Source organism: Etheostoma spectabile, chromosome 8 (genome assembly GCF_008692095.1).
Source record: "Etheostoma spectabile isolate EspeVRDwgs_2016 chromosome 8, UIUC_Espe_1.0, whole genome shotgun sequence".
NCBI classification, from domain to species: domain Eukaryota; kingdom Metazoa; phylum Chordata; class Actinopteri; order Perciformes; family Percidae; genus Etheostoma; species Etheostoma spectabile.
Window position 1 is genome coordinate 1933396 of NC_045740.1, and position 16507 is coordinate 1949902.

The window sequence follows — 16507 nt, forward strand, 5'->3', positions numbered from 1 at the left end:
ATAGTGGGTTTATTAGTTATTATTTGCTAGCCTATATATAATTCATATGCATTGTGTATGGTAGCCTTTACAGGGCATCTCTAAACATAACTGCATAGTGCGCTACAACTAACAATCTAGTCAACTGAAATGAGTCACCTAAAAATCCTGCAGCCTGTGGCCCAGGGGCAGTGGGAGAGATGCTTTCTCCAATCAGCAAGTTATAAATAGTAGTTCAAGTCCACTTCAAATACTTCTGATGAGAGCCTTCTTGGAACTTATCAAAAGGCCCGCCTTTTCCAAAATGGTCACGTGAGTTTAAAAACAAGATCACATTGATGATGATAGAAGTGGGATAATATTTAAGGTATTAGCCTTAACCAGGTATTTGGTCCCCAGAATGTTACATGATAATAGTGGCTGTTAGGGAGAGGATTTAACAGGAGGTTGATGATGATGATGAGACAAAAAAGTACATCCTGAAAAATATTGTTATCTGTTTACTCTCCGATTAAAGAATCTGAGAGTCAGTCAAATAAAACCAGTCAACAAATGAATGCCTCTAATTAGAAGCAGAGTTTGTGTGTGTGTGTGTGTGTGTTTTTCCTTTGTTCAGCCTCAAGTGGACCCATGTGATCATTCCGGAAACCCATGACAATAAATCCCTGCATGTAGAAATGTAGATGATGTTTTGTGCACAAAACCTTGCCAATCCCCACAATGAAAATCTTTTATACTGGCCTTCTTCTTGACTTAAAACAGTGAAATCTCTCTTTTTGCATGTAAACACTTTTCCCACCTACTTCCTCATAGAGAGTGCTGTTTAAGCTTTCTGCTGTAAAGTGTAGACAGCATTATTAAGTCACCACCATGTGGAGGGACATATCACTGGCCTGATGAAGACATTGTAACAGAAAGTAGAAATTCCGGGAGGGTTTTTTCATTAGTCTTTCTGACAGATTAAAAGTGTATTAATCTACATTCTTAGTTGGGTGTCTACAGTACTAATGTGCTTTATAGTAAAATGTACTATTTTAAATTTTGACAGGGTCACGCAGTCGCTGTAGTTGTTGATGGCTAAATAAATGCTTTTATCTAGCTTAAAATCCTAATGTATCTTCAAAATGGCTTTCAGTGCAACCAGGGATTAGTCTGGTTGACACCACACCCTTCTCAGTTGTAACCGAGAGTGGGTCTGGGGAGGGTTTATTCACAGCCAATTTCCAAAGGGGCGTCACCTACGGACGCCGCTCACATGCCTCTGGGTGCAATTGGATAGTTCTTCAACCAATCCGACCAACGATTCGGGTGACGTAGCAGTGGCATCAACGGGTTGCAGCGCTTCAGTGGACGTCATGTTGGATGTAAACAAAAATCTCCTTGCCGTCGCTGCGTTATCGTCATTGTGTAAAGCCCACCTCACCCTTTGTGACTGGTGCCTCAAATTTTGAAACTTTGAAAATGGACTTGACTTGGGCTTTTGGCCAGACGGACTTGCAGAGATGACCTCAAATTTGCCTGAAGTTTGTAAGGGTTTTCTCATGCTAACTGGGATTGGGTATCAGACCTGAACACTTTTCCGTAACACCCAGAATGTTTCCATAGCATTAGGTGTCAAAAGTATAGAATATTGGCATCGCATGCTTGGTCAGCTGCTTATGGTTTGTTCACGTATGTCTTGATTTGATATTTCTTGATCTAAACTGCTGTCGGCAGTGTTCCGAGGCACTTTTTTGGGCCAACCCGGGAAGTCAGTCAGTCAGACTGCCTTTTCTGCCAATGGTCAGCCGTCAGGTTAGTGTGTAAGGGCCATTACTAAATTCCATTCAGGCAGAGTTCTTGTGAGTCAAGACAACAATTAAACAAGGATACCAATGTTTTTTGTGAAGTTTGGCATATTTTATCAAATTAAAAAAGGGCTTGTATTAAATATGTTTATAATAGTCAAACCCAGGTACTGAAAAAAAGTGTTGTTTTGGTATTTGGTAAGAAAATCTGAGTTTGTATTGGCATCAAAATGTAATCTGTTGAAATGATACCCAGCCTACACCACTTACACTTGTATTTACGATTTACTACTTATCAGATCTCCCAGTACACATGTAGGATTTAGTTAGGCTACAATTCAGTCCAATGGATTTTAGATTTGATGAGTGAGTGACATGCATGAAGTAAATCTAGTATGACGTTTGTATTATTTAGGTGATCCTGTTTTACCATATTGATGTACAGTATATTACAAATTGAAGTATTGTCCATGCTAAGGTTTTAGAATTTTATGGATGCAAACCATTAAGCAAAAATGCTGTGACTGCAGTTACCAGTACATTCCTATTATACATTCCTACATATCTATTTGCAATTATTTGACTGATATTACAATTGCGGTATGATTCATGATAATGGAACGGATGGTCTTTTTTTTTTTTTCGGAAAATATTAAAATTAAAAAAGTTAAAATGAGATTGATTTATGCAAGGATCTGTACCAAAAAAATGATTTTCTTATCTACAGTCTGTAGGATACCATTTGTAGGCTGGGACGTCTCTGCAGCATCATAATACTTCATTCAGAATGGTGGACACATGTTTTGCCTTTAACAAATATGTATCTGGGATTTGTATATTGTACTAGTCTATATTGCGATTTCAATAAAATTGCAATTAATTGTGCAACTCTATCCTGGACAAAGCTGATTTTAAAATCTCAACACACAGCAGAGAGGAACACATTAAACACTTGTGTCAGCTGTACTAACGATGGCCGAACCAGACGGTATCAGAAAGTGCTCAGTGCTTCCAGTTCTTCTCCAGGGCTTTTACTGTGTGGAGATCCTCAAAGCAGAACTGACCCACGTCTGAGAGCCAGCTCATTTCTTTCAAAAGCAACATAAGTGAAGACTATCACAGATTTCAAAACTTCCTTAGAAACATGCTGTGATTCTACAAACTCAGCACTTTGTTTTGGAACTGACTTAGCATATTATGAAAAAGGGCTTATTCAGTCAGAGTTTCAGTGCAATAGTGTCAGTTCACAAAGTCCTCATTCCATGTTGCAAGTTCCTTTGTCTCTGTATAGCCTACATGATCTGTCTAGCAAATGAGTTGTTGCAAGCAGGCCATACAAAAGTTGCCCATTATGCTTTCAATAGCCTAATTCTGCAGGTTTCCCAAGATCAGCTGTCACATTTCACTGTGAGACACATGCAGTTGACAGCACTTGACCCATCCACAAAAGAGTGTAGGGCTGGCTGCTTGATGTTTTTTTTTCACCTTGGAAAAAGCAATCAGAACACAGCAAACAGCAATGCCTTGTCAGTTTCACTGACTCAATAAGAAAGAGGTTGTGAGTGTCTGATGCTAAGATGCAGACAAATCAATGGTACTCTTCTTGGCTCCGCTTAACCAAGAGAAACCACCGACTGTGGTGCAAAGTCTCTGTGGGAGATGGACTGGGAAATGGGGGAGGAACTGGAATGTAGATGGGAAATGAGGACAGGGCTTCCCGATTCTTCTTTTGCAATAAGGATGCAATGTTTTGGTATTGAGTTTTGAAAACTTAAGAACAAAGATGAAAAGGTTTATGCAGCCAATTCATTTCTAATTTAAATATTAAAATGTGGATTACATTTATGTGCTACAACAGACACACATCATTTAGATTCACAAAAATGTTTGTAGCACATCACTTCCACTAAATATAACCATGACAGCTCCAATTGGAAAAGGTTGCTTCAATCACACTATCAACCGGAGTGTGAGTGAGCTCAGGTTGTGGGAAACACCAAAGTGGCACCCTGTGCTGCTGTGAACCCTGAGGGGAATGTGGGTGGTGATAAATCAATTTTAAAAAGGAGATGGTTGATAAGGTCCCTAGCCAAGGGCCTAGAGATGCCTGGGATGTGAGACATGCAGTGACAGAAACATTTAGGAACTGGAAGCACTTGCGGAACCATTTATTTTTCTCACAGTAATGTCTTTTAGTAATGGTGAGAACTGAACCTCAATTTCCACCGTTTGCTGTGTGTCGGCTCCGTGTTCCGCCGTCCATCAATACCCACCAGGTTCGGATTTGTTGCGGAACGGCTGCGGCCATGACTGACAGCCGAAGTCTCGAGGACCCAGGAGATCTCGCGATTTTATTTAGAATAGAACCAAAAAACCAAGAAGTTTGTTTCCATCCAGATATGTATTGTGCCACTGAGCTGGTTAACAAATATTTCCATAGCCTCAAAAGAAGCCCCACATACAATGCAGCATTTCAGCTATTGACCTGTGTGACCATATATATGCAGGCACACATTGAGCTTGCTTTACCTGGGAATTACAGGGAATTAAGGTAAAGAGGATCTGACTGAGATCTTGTCAGTTGAATCACATAACATTGGCAAACACCGGCTGCTCTGTGTGCATTTCCGTGACAAGTAAATGATAGAACAGCATCAATATGTCCACGAACGCAGCATGTTCAAACCATAATAGCAAGTGAATGGAAGTTGTGTTAATCCAATATTGTATGTCACCAGGCTCATAAGTTAATGTTAATGTTATGTTGGGTAAAAATGAAATACTATACAGTCTAGATGTAAATGAACTCTAACCCAGCCCTGCGGACTGCTGAATGCAGATTCGATAATAGAGGGTTGTGTTGCTTGAGGCAAAATTGAGTCATAAAAGCTGGGTTGACTGTTGTCTTCTCCATGTGAATCTAACAATGCACATACACTGTAGAAGGCCCTGACATCTGACATTGCACCTCTTTGTACTATTCTGTTTTTAAATCAAGCCATGATGTCACCAACGGTGCTACACAACGAAGCCAGTCAGCAGCCGCAAACAGGGAGTCTTTCCAAGGAGTATAAAAAAAAAAAAAAAAAAACTTGTATGAAAGATTTGTTAGCTGTGTCAATGCTGACAAGCTTGTTGTGTAAAACAAACTGAGATCCTTGACAGATAATTTCAGGCCAAGCAGAGGACTTCTATTGGCAAATGTCAAAAGCAAAATCTTTCGCTAAAAACAACTCACCTGACAATTGTCCACTCATCAATGCACTACTGCCCTGGTATCAAAGTTAATGTGTCTGGGTCTCACAAATCACAAAAAAATAGCACTAGTGGTATTTATCTAGCCAAGCTGATTGTTTTGGTTTTAGTTGTGGACGTTCTGAGATATCCATGTCTGATTTCTCCAACCAACCCTGTACAACAGGTTTGAATAGAAAAGTGTTCGAGGTGCTGAAAGCGTTGGAAAATGAAAGCCAAGAGACAATGTCATGTTATGTCAATGTTATTTTTCAAAGACCTTATGGTGCCAATGTGAGGAAATCTGTTTCTGTGAGTGTGTAATTAGGATGACTTGACCCTATCATACAGTTTATGTGGCATGTCGTTGTGTTTTTCTTTTCCAATGGCTAAACTGCACAGTACCAGTCTCTAGCAATAAGTGATCGCAAAGTGGGGAATGAAAGGCAACAATTCACTATATGAATGCTTCACATTAGCCTTAATAACCAAACGGTGTGACACGTGCCACCTGTATATCCCTTTAATTGAACGCCTGGTTGGCAGGAAGGCCCAGCAGCTGACACAACTTTTAATTTAACGTTACCCGTATGAGGACAAGTCAGCGTCCACATCCCACAACAGAGTAACGTTAGAGGCCCGGTGTTTGGTGGGGGAATGGGCTCAAACAAACAAATTCAACAATCAAAATACATATCATTTACGAATATAAGCTCAGATACACAAATGAAACAAGCTGCTGAACACTCAGTAAAGCTAGCTAACTAGCCGGCTAACCTCTTTGACTGGGGGGAATTTCTTCTTGCACTCCATGGACAGAGACCGCAGGTCCGTCTGCATGTTCTCCAGCAATTTCTTCACCGCTTCTGGACTGCTGGTCGACATCTTTGACGGGGTCTTCGACAAAAATCTCAAGTAACTTCACACGATAAGGAATGCGGGAGCGCAGTCGCCCCCCACCCATCCACAGCGGGAATGTAGTCCGTTGCTACTTTACACGGCTCCCTTGGAAAAGAAAAGAAAAACGCCGCGGTCCATTGATACACTATCCCACTTCTGTGCTTTGAGTGTCCGTGCGCAGGAGAGCAACGATGACACCGGCATACGTTCCTCTTCTTCAAAGCCCGTTGACATTAGCTTCGTAAAGTAGCATCACTCCCCTTTATTTCCAGTTATTATGGCTGCTCATTAATCGAATATGTTTGTCAAATTGAGCAGTCTACCATCAACGGCCGACAGCTCCACTTCCCTTCCCACAATGCTTCGGTGGACAGTGACACGTCATTTGGACTTCCGTAAACACTGACAACAGATTCAGAATGTTGACTACAGCGACCCCTGCTGGGGAAGCTTGATACAGACAGGCACTTCACTTCCGTTATGTCGACAGGCACCACCTAAAGGCTAGAAAAGAATTGCAGCAGCAGAATTAGATGGTTTAAAAAATATATATGTTATTGTTTCAATTATACAGTGGTAGAGTGTAACTTACTTGAGTATTTTAGGTACAATTTTGATGTAGACCTGTGTGTACTTTAGTGGAGTAATACAATGTTCTACTTCTTACTATTACATTTTGCAGAGGAACATTTTTGTATGTTTTCCGCCACTACAGTTAACTGGCTGCTGCTGTTGGTAGTTATTGGGTCTATATCTATAAAAATGATAAATTGTGAAGGTTAAATGGCCCAAGAGTTTACATAGTAGTTAAACTGAGCTTCAACCTGGGGGTGGCAGTAGCTCAGTCCATAGGGAGTTGGGTTGGGAATTGTGTGGACACAGAGTGGGAATTGTAATTTTCCCATTAGGGATTAATAAACAGATTAAAATTAAAATTAAAATTAAATTAAATTAACCAACATTTAAATGCTGTTTACATGTATCAGAATATACAATTCTAAAATATGTAATAATATAACACTAACAGTGGTTATTTTTGCTTCAGATAGTATAAGTACAGTTGGAGATAGGGGTACTTCTGCACTTTTACCAAATCACATTTTGAATGCAGGACTCTTACTTATCATTGAATATTCTTACACTGTGGTATTGTTCCTTAACCTTTGGTAAATCCCCTCATTATTTGTTAAATACATAACTGATACAAAAACTTAGACATTAGATTGACATGATCTAGAAAATATTGAAAAGTAAAAACACAGTTTATAATTCACATGCATTCAGAATTCCAGTATACTTAGAGATTTATTTTAAGGTTAATAATCCATTCCCTGAGGCTGCACAGTGACTGCACTATAGGTAACTGATTCTTTTCAGATTTCTTTCACAGTTTTCAGAAAGGAATATGTTAATCCTTATTTTTATTTTTATTCTTAATACAATAAACAATTCGGTTTTCAGTATTCAACATGTAAGTGCTTGTCATCTCACAATAAGCCCACCTCCACCTGTTGCTTTTTGTTGGATGCCGGAGTTTTGTGTTGTCTAGCTGAAGAAACAGCTTGTGTCCTAAGGGACTACAAACCTTTTAATACTGGTAATACTACTTTACTAAATGTCAAATTGAGACATTTTAAAATTAGCCCCACGTTGTTAATCTTGTCAGAAAATTAAAGGGGACTAGGAATACCCCAAGCAATTCACAGTATTTCTGGAGATTTTCAGTACTTTGAGATGAGAAGAAATGACAGATTAAAGCTTATTTGTATAAGTCAAACCATTTCCCCAGCATCACTGACTGTAAATAACCCCTTGGACAAGCCATTTAGATTTTGGGTATATAGCTGAACACTTACTTTATTCCAGCATCCTACATATGGAGGATGTGAAATGACACCCAAAACAGATTGCTGATTTGAAGGTGTGAGGGACAAGGAACTAAATTATCCATAAATGTAGAGCCTATGGTTGTTGTTTTTGACATTAAAAGTGCTTCTTTTTATTCTAACTAGTGTCTACTAACTAGTGTGATGGACCTTAAGAGTATGAAGTCATTGAATGATGAACTGCATGTCCTACAAAATATAAAAATAAATGTCAAGAGAAATGTTTCAAATGCAGGTATTTTTTATTCAGTCATAAAAAATAATTTTAGCATATAAAAGTTATGTAAATTATTCCCTATCAGGAATCAATCATTTCAACATCTAAAGAAACACATGCTCAAGTTCATTATTAAACAGCAAAAAAAAGAGATGTCAGGAGAGATGTTCATTTTGGAATGAAGCCCTTCAACCAACTGCCCTGTTTATATTATCTAAATGGCACAACTGCCTCCTTCAGGTACTTTACTTTTTAATTTCATACAAATCAATGCATTAGAGATAAGGCAAAAACGACTACATTAAAATCATGTCAATAATCAAAAGATTGAAAAAAAGCATGTAACATTTTCATGTAACTCTGCAATGCTCAGCAAAACAAATAAAAAACATATTGAATAAATGAACATTGTAACATCGTTCTGAAAAAAACAACAACAACAAAGCTTAATTGAGTTGAGATCTGGTTAGTTCAGCTAAATATACATCTTAACTATTACTGTACTACTAACTGTACTCCTAACTGTGCTTTTGTAGGATTCTTTGTAATGAGAAAATTTTACATCCTGAGATGATAACTTTCTACAATACAGCAAAAACTTTTATACGCTTGAACACTGTATACAGAAGTGCATTTAAACACACACACACACACACACACACACACACACACACACACACACACACACACACACACACACACACACACACACACACACACACACACACACACAGAGCTTGTATTCATGTGACTCCTTTTGTGCTCCATTTGCAGCAGATAGCTGATAGAATCAATAAAGTAACTGTAATGTCATGTCATGAACATTAGAGATGTCCATAACAGAAAAACAAATGCTTCCTTAGAAAGCAGACACGATTAATGTAAATTCTCAGCCACTGTGTTACAACAATGGCTACATTGTTTCAAGTGTACATGTTACTCTGCCACTAGCAAATTAGATGGTAACCAACTTATGTAACTCTTTCAAGGGGCTGTACTCAATATTCAAAACATCAATATAAAACTAAAGAACTGTTTGCTGTGTAAAGATATAGTATATGGCATCCTGAACAGAGGATGAAGTCACTGTTCCTCTGTGTGTGTTGTAATCTGAGCTTCTCTGTTCAGTGTTTTGATAGCCGGTCCGGCTGCAAGTGCATGTTAGTACATGTGAGTGCCTTGTGTGTGTCGGTAACAGATGCAGAGGGTTGTGATAAAACGCTGGTATTTAACAAGTAAGAGAACAGTCTGTGAGAGCCTTATGGACTCAATCCAAGACCAGTTTGTTTCTGAATATCTGGTACAGCCCCTTTAAGTAAGAATGCTGATGGCATTATACTGAAGGTGGTGTACAACAGAGGAAGCTCCAGCAGCAGATCAGCAGTTACAGAGTAGGGGACTGCACCGTGTCTGTATGCCACCCTGTCTGGTGAGGTATCGCAGAGAGAGTTGGGATGGGGCCAGACAGAGTGTCAAAGCTGAGGAGTGACCTTTGACCCCTACAAGGCTCTGATTCCAAACCTCAAGTCTCTAGCAATGAGACTCTTTTTCATCAACAGGGAAGTAGCCGTCCTTAGTGGGAGGTGATTTCTGATGGAGGCTGTCGCGGTCTGCTGCGAAGATGGCCAGCAGCTTCTCCTGCTCCAGTTTTGTTTTCGGTAAATCAGTGGAAGGAGTGGTCAAGAGAACAAGGCGCTGTAAATGAAAAATGTATAAAATTAAGAAAAATTTGCTAGGCCAATTGTCATTGATACAGTGTTTAAAAATGGTGAATTTTTAAACCAAATATTTAATATTTTGGAACTGACATCTGAGTCTTACCAGTAACATTATTAAAGAGATTTTTCAACATCAGTAATGCGATAGCTTACATGGCAAAAAAACAGAAAGCCAGGAACATTGTGTTTATGGGTAATCACCTTAATATCTAGACCACAATAATGTGGTAAGTAATACACATAATATCATATTATTTTTCTTATAATAATACAACATAACTTTCATATTTAGGCTTTATTAAAAAACTAAAAACAAGACATAACTCTAATAACTGTTACCTAAATTATTACTTGTGTATTTGACCCCTTAGGGCAGTGAAACTTGCACACAATATTGACACATTATGGCCTTATAAAGTTGTTATTGTGCATATGTTAGTACATGTGTTAGTGAATATGTTAGTTCTGCAAATATGTAGCAACAATAGCATTCTTTTGGAGTTTCTGTTTCTGTCCATCTGTCAGTTCAATATTCAGCCATCATCACTAACATTTTAGTTCTGTTTTAGTCTTCATCAACTCCGGAGGGAAATGTCTGGCTCTTTAGCAGATAAATGTTCCACCGTGTTCATCTAGTTGCTAACTCAGTTTTTCTGCTATTTGGTCCTGGGCAGGTAGTGTTTATCAGAGCTTTGAAAAAGGTTGCCTGCTGGAAACAAGGTCAATGAGAGCGGTGACACTGAACCAAACAGTAAAGTTGTGAAAACAAAACAATGAGCTGAAAGATGCATAAACGCTCAATACTAGCAGCTGCACGGTTGGGTGCCAATTCTCTGTGGGTTCATTACTAAGATCAACCCCTTTCACATTCACCTGATCATGTGATCCATTTTCAATACAAAAGAATTGATGAGAGCAGCCTTAACACAATTCATGTCCCAAATATATGTAAACTAATTTCTTTTCATGGTTCATTCTTTTAAAATGACAAATGGCAAAGCCAGTTATTTATTTGCACTTAAAAAGGACAGTTTATAGGTAAAACGTACCTCTCTCAGTGTTCCAGGGGTGTAGTACAGTTTCATTGCTACCCAAAGAGGGATACACAGCATGGAGGACAGGGCCAGTACCCAGCCAATTCCATATCCCCACCATGGATATACATATTCATTGTTGTACTTCAGAGGTGAGTACTTGATCAAGGCGAAAGCAAAGGTTCCCTGAAAACAGACACGGAGAGATATATGTCAGGGTTCTGGATGGGTGTTGGCTATGTTACATACTTTATATTTTAAATGATAATAGTCCATCCTTAACCTCAATTCCTTTATTTTTTTTTTAAGACATAGATAAAGTAGGCTTTATTTGACCATTTGTGGTCGTTTGCAATTTAAAATGTATTTTCACTGTTGACCAGCAGAGGCTGCCCTTGCTTTAGGAAGGCAGTGTGAAAGCACACAAGTTGAAAATGAATGTAAGACCCACAATGCATGTTGCAGGAGTGAAGAAAAGCCAGCAATATTTGATGACAGGGCTGGGGCGATAGCCAATCATGTCCTCTATGTTGTCATAGAAACGGTCAGCACCTGTAATCGGGGAGAAATGATAGAAATGCAGTGGAGACTTACTTATTGATATTAATGTCAAGACTCACTCTCTATGAACCGCAGAAATGTTAAAGGAAACAGGTTAATTATGTTCATGATTGGCAGAAATGACTGCTGAGCAACCACAAGATATGCTTTAAAACAGTAGGCTACTCTGATTTTATTGAATGTTCTAAATATCATTTATTTACCAAATAAACCGAGGAGATGAAACAACACTCAAAACACTCATGGCTCGAATGAGTGAGCCCAAGAAAAAAGTGGATTCTCAGCGATTGGCCGAATGTAGAGGGCAGTGTGGACTGGGATGAATAGTGCTTAATCAGAATAAAGCCTTTGTAGTTTAAATCCCCTCTTTTATGCATTCCCAACTCCTTAACATACTCACCATAAATCCAAGCAATGCAAACAGTCTCAAAAATAGCCACGAAGAGCAGGCAGACCCCACTGGCTGCATAGTAGTCAAAGAGCTGGAAGATGTACATGCCACCCTGTGAAGACAGACATGGGTTTAAAACTAGGTATAACTACCAAAAGAAAACCTCCAAGCTGTCCTACAATGAGGAAAAACTAAGACTGCATTAGCCACTCATTCATTTTCTGTTCAATTCTACAAAGTGTAATGCAGCAATTATTTTGTGAAGAAGATAATCAAACAAGTTAAAGAAACAATTGGCTGGGCAGGAAAGGAGTATCTGCTGTTTGTGTAGACTAAAGGCTGTTAACCAGAAGCTGTAATAAGTAAAAATGGGCAGTTTCATTTTAAAATACTGCAAGTGTGGCGTGCTTAAAAATCTAGAAGACAAGAAAGTCTTCACTGACACACAAAAGGTCTTTAACAAGCCACCATTTAATATCCTCTTTATTATCTTAGAGATGGTTATTTTAAATGTAGGTATTTTTACTATGATTGTCCAATATTATGTTGAAAATTTCTAAACATTAATTCGGAAATCCGGTTTAAATGAAACAGGGTTTGCATATAAGCTCTGGATGTAGAGTTACTCTCCTTTGAGCAAGATTACATGTTCATTCTGTAAACGTGTTGTGTAAAAACATTATGAAGTGAGTTCCCTGAGACCAACCTCTGTCAGCATGATGAGCCCCAGGAGGAAGGACACCACGGCCACTGCCAGGATAAGGAGTTCTCTGCGGTTTTTACGTCGGAAGGTGGCGGGATACATGTCCACCATGGCTGTCACTAGGCTCTCCACACACACAAACTAATAAAGAAAACAACAAGAACTATGAGACTTTGTACGTACAATGCCAGTCAAAGGTTGGACACGCGTTCTCATTCACTTCTATGGTACTGTCAGTATATATGAGTGTATATATTTGCTTGTGCATGGTTGCATGCAAACACAAATTATGCAGATATGTACACATAAATAATCTATGGTGCTTTACATCTTTGTTTGACACTGTAATACTGAATGTCTCTTTCTCTGTCTGTGTATGTGTGTGTGTGTGTGTGGTGCATATGTTAGTCTCACTTGACTGTCCAGTCCCAGAAAGACAATCATGATGAAGAAGCAGCAGGCCCATAGAGGGGAGAAAGGCATCATGGACACAGCACGAGGATAGGCTATGAACGCCAAGCCTGGACCTGAGTTGGAACAGAATTTTCATGTTATTTTTAACTAAAATTACCATTATTGGTCATCCATGCGCATGTGAATGCAATGAAAGGATGTCATCAATATCAATAAAACCATAGAGGCCATTGAGAGGCTGAAGGAAATTCATCAATTCAAGTCGGAAGACCATGTCTCGGATAAAGTACCTTACACTGTTTTTTATAAATAATAAAAGAAAAACCAACCAGATTCAGCCACTTCAGAGATGGGCACGTTCTGCTCGTAGGACATGAAGCCCAGAATGGAGAAGATGGCAAACCCTGCAATAAAACTGGTACCACTGTTCAGGAAACAGAGGGACAGGCAATCCCTGGAAATAACACAAAGAGGAGCATGTAATGATTAGAAACTGCATGCGTGTTGATTATTGTCTAGACTAGAGATTTGATTCCCTTTTATACAAAGGTAGAATGTCAATCGTCAACAATTATGGGTGTGATCATAGTAATTTAAGACGGAATGGTCAGGTAGAGTTGTGTGGTTAATCATAATGCCCAGCGTGTTCTCATTGCAGTCCTTACTTGTAGCAGTTGTTGTTGTATTTGTTGTAGCTTCCAAGAGCAGTGAGGCAACCCAGGCAGATGGCATAGGAGAAGAATATCTGAGTCCCAGCATCCATCCATACCTTAGGACAGAATACAAACAAGATAATCAGACAGAGAAAATATATTTAAAGGCACAAAATAACAATAATTGAAAAACATACATAAACTAAAATAACTTTTTTGTTTCAGTTTTTTGTCATGTTTTTTGTTATGTTGGGAGGGAGCTAGGGGAACTTATACTAATGTAAAAAAAACTCCTAGCATCCTTAATAACTGAGCTGTCAGAGTATCAGTTCTCACATACAGAATAATTACTAAACATAACTGAACCATCAGCTGATCATGACAAAACATACAAAGAATAACCCTAACTGTACATTTTCATTCTAGCCTGGATACTTACAACAGATTAATACAAAAAAGGGATGTACACTCCCAGAAGACTTGGTTCACTTTGCTATGTGGAAACGGATTGAAAACCCATACACATGATAAGTGACTCTGTGTGCTTTTAGTGAAAATAACAAGGAATGTGTATCCTACCAGTGTACATACTGACAAGGACCATTTCATTACAATGTAAAGGTAATATGAATAAACACCAAAATTATTACTTCATCAAGTGTCTGGGACTGCTCTCCTCACACAGCCATGGGAGGCTGTGTGAGGAGAGCAGGTATGGGAACCCTGCATATTAAAAGTTATTGCCACTCCCACCATCCTAGCTCTTTTTAAAAACACCGTCTGACAACCAATGTGTCTATTAAATCCCGAAGCTCTTTACCCCAAAACTCACCCTCTTAACCCCTTTATCCTGACATTACCCATCCAGCAAACCCTATTTATTCATTCCTGTTTCTCAGAGGCATAAAGTGCAGCACTTTTTTTACCCTCTCTTTGAACACTCACTCACACTTCAAAATTCAAATGAGGTTTGTCTTTATACTTGCAATTCTGGTAAAGTGCTCCTAGGGCACTGGGGCATGTTTTAGATAGCTGGCAGCAAGCCTTGAAGATCTGATTGACTGGGGGTCCAAACAACAACATAAGCTCTGGACACAACATGACACAAAGGCAGGTATTCTCAGGGCACCAGCTCCACCAGCCTAGCTTGTCTTGGCCTGCACACACAGGGCTTGTATTCATCCCCAGAGCCCTGAGAGGGATTTAAGTGGGCCCCTCTTTTAAATTTTCACACTGGTTGCAATCTGACGGCAAGGAATGACATAATTGTTAAGTCCCTGTTACCACCACCATTCCCAATCCACTCTCTTCCATTTGGAATGGAATATGTCCTTGCCATTCTGCTGGACACATTTTTAAATGATACTGTCCCCTAAAGACAAATTGGTGGCAGCACGGTTTGTAAAAAGAAATTGTAAAGGAAGCTATGTTTGTGTTCAGTACAAAAGTATGAAGTTATGTCACAGGAGTGAATGAAAAAACCTGCAGTAACACTTTTTGGTCATTAAGAGGCAGTGGAAACAAGCTATGGACAGAACACTGGTACTTATCACCATTCAAGTTGGTATGGCAAACCTGGTAGCAAACTGTTGCCTAGTTGACAACTTATGTCCAATAGTCACTCCCTTCATAGCAATTCTTGAAAGGATTTACAAGGACCCCATTTAACGACAAGGCATCTTTTCTGAGCAATCAAATTCAGTCAAGATGTATAAACAAAACTTTCAAGCAAAAAAAAAAACTAGCTCAAATTCTGTGCAATGTGTTGTTAATAAAACGTTTTCAATGCCTTAACTGCCAACACAACCAATAAAAAATATTCCAGAAATAGAAACTTCCTCCACGTAGATGGTCCTGATTCAACCAGCAACTTTTGGGACGATGGTCAGCCACTGTATCTCTAGATCACAGTTACATTCGACAACTGTTCTGCTGGGCTTGCAGATGTTACCTGTTTTTGTTTGTGTTTCTGTCTGAAAAGCAGACTACCTGTGGGTCAGACAGCCGTCCCAGGTCGGGGTAGAGGTAGAAGTGGATTCCCCTGGAGGCTCCAGGCAGGGTAACCCCTCTGATCAGCAGGACCACCAGCATAGCATAGGGGAAGGTTGCTGTGAAGTAAACAACCTGCAGGGAAAAAGCAGTACTTCCTAATCAGACATGCAAGTCGACATGACTTGTGTTCAGGCTACATGTTATATTGTGTTAAATCTGTCAACATCTGACATTTAAAGGTTTCTGCACAAATAAAAGCTTTCTTATTTTTGATTTTGTGATTGTGCATAATATATTTCTTCTGCTTCTGTAAATGCTGCAGAATACTATCTACTAATACTCTCTTAATCCTGTAGTGAATGAAGGAGAAGGTTCACCCTGCCAGTAGACTTGACTCCCTTCCAGATGCAGAAGTAGCAGATGACCCACGCAACGGCCAGACAGATTACTAGGTCCCCATTCAGAGAGCCAATGTGATCAATACCTGAAGAAATTCTCAGCACTCTTCGCCTGGGGCAAGGACACAAACATTAGATTTTTTTGAAGTTTTAGAATTTATTATACATCACAATCATAGTATTTATTAAGTTTAAGTTACTTGGTTGCATATTCTGTAACCTGTTGGCACCTACAAGGCCATTTGAGGACATGGACAAACAAAAAGGCACTTACTCCCAGAACTCAATGACAGGAGAGGTGGTGTTCTCATGGTGATTGATGGAGCTATTCCCCCTCTGAAATGCCATACAGGAATCTTGAATGAAAAGAAAGACAGAAAGACATTCAATGCTGTGAAGAAATCCAAGCTTTCTCTAAGGTTTCCAAGTTACACACAGGCAAGTGAAACAATGCTACCACTGAGGCGGAGGAGTGAAATGGTGCAGGAACTTTCACTTCCTTAGGATACAATAAAACTATAAATTAATGAAATGTTGAAGGAAAACGCCAGGGAAAAACAAACATCAAATACTGTATGTACATAAATACAGTGGGCTCGAAGGTTTGGGTACCCCAGGTAAAAATTTGTATTAATGTGCA

At 39.2% G+C, this 16507-nt stretch overlaps 2 protein-coding genes across 6 annotated transcripts in view; both read right to left on the minus strand.

Annotated features, from left to right (window-relative positions):
• mon2 (MON2 homolog, regulator of endosome-to-Golgi trafficking) overlaps positions 1-6281 on the minus strand; it is a 38251-nt gene extending 31970 nt beyond the window's left edge. For all 4 annotated transcript variants that reach the window (XM_032524707.1, XM_032524705.1, XM_032524706.1 and 1 more), the window contains exon 1: positions 5778-6281. In XM_032524707.1, the coding sequence (XP_032380598.1) occupies positions 5778-5885 (108 nt within the window). In that variant the 5' untranslated portion in view covers positions 5886-6281. The remainder of the gene's footprint in view (positions 1-5777) is intronic.
• A 2457-nt stretch (positions 6282-8738) lies between these two features.
• Positions 8739-16507, minus strand: part of slc6a13 (solute carrier family 6 member 13) — a 16562-nt gene continuing 8793 nt past the window's right edge. The window contains exons 5-15 of one of the 2 annotated variants that reach the window (XM_032523555.1): positions 16142-16223; positions 15847-15979; positions 15467-15601; positions 13490-13593; positions 13154-13278; positions 12825-12937; positions 12414-12551; positions 11717-11819; positions 11207-11307; positions 10771-10941; positions 8739-9698 (exon numbers count right to left, since the gene is read on the minus strand). In XM_032523555.1, the coding sequence (XP_032379446.1) occupies positions 9534-9698; positions 10771-10941; positions 11207-11307; positions 11717-11819; positions 12414-12551; positions 12825-12937; positions 13154-13278; positions 13490-13593; positions 15467-15601; positions 15847-15979; positions 16142-16223 (1370 nt within the window). In that variant the 3' untranslated portion in view covers positions 8739-9533. The remainder of the gene's footprint in view (positions 9699-10770; positions 10942-11206; positions 11308-11716; positions 11820-12413; positions 12552-12824; positions 12938-13153; positions 13279-13489; positions 13594-15466; positions 15602-15846; positions 15980-16141; positions 16224-16507) is intronic. The other variant, XM_032523556.1, reaches the window with a different exon arrangement.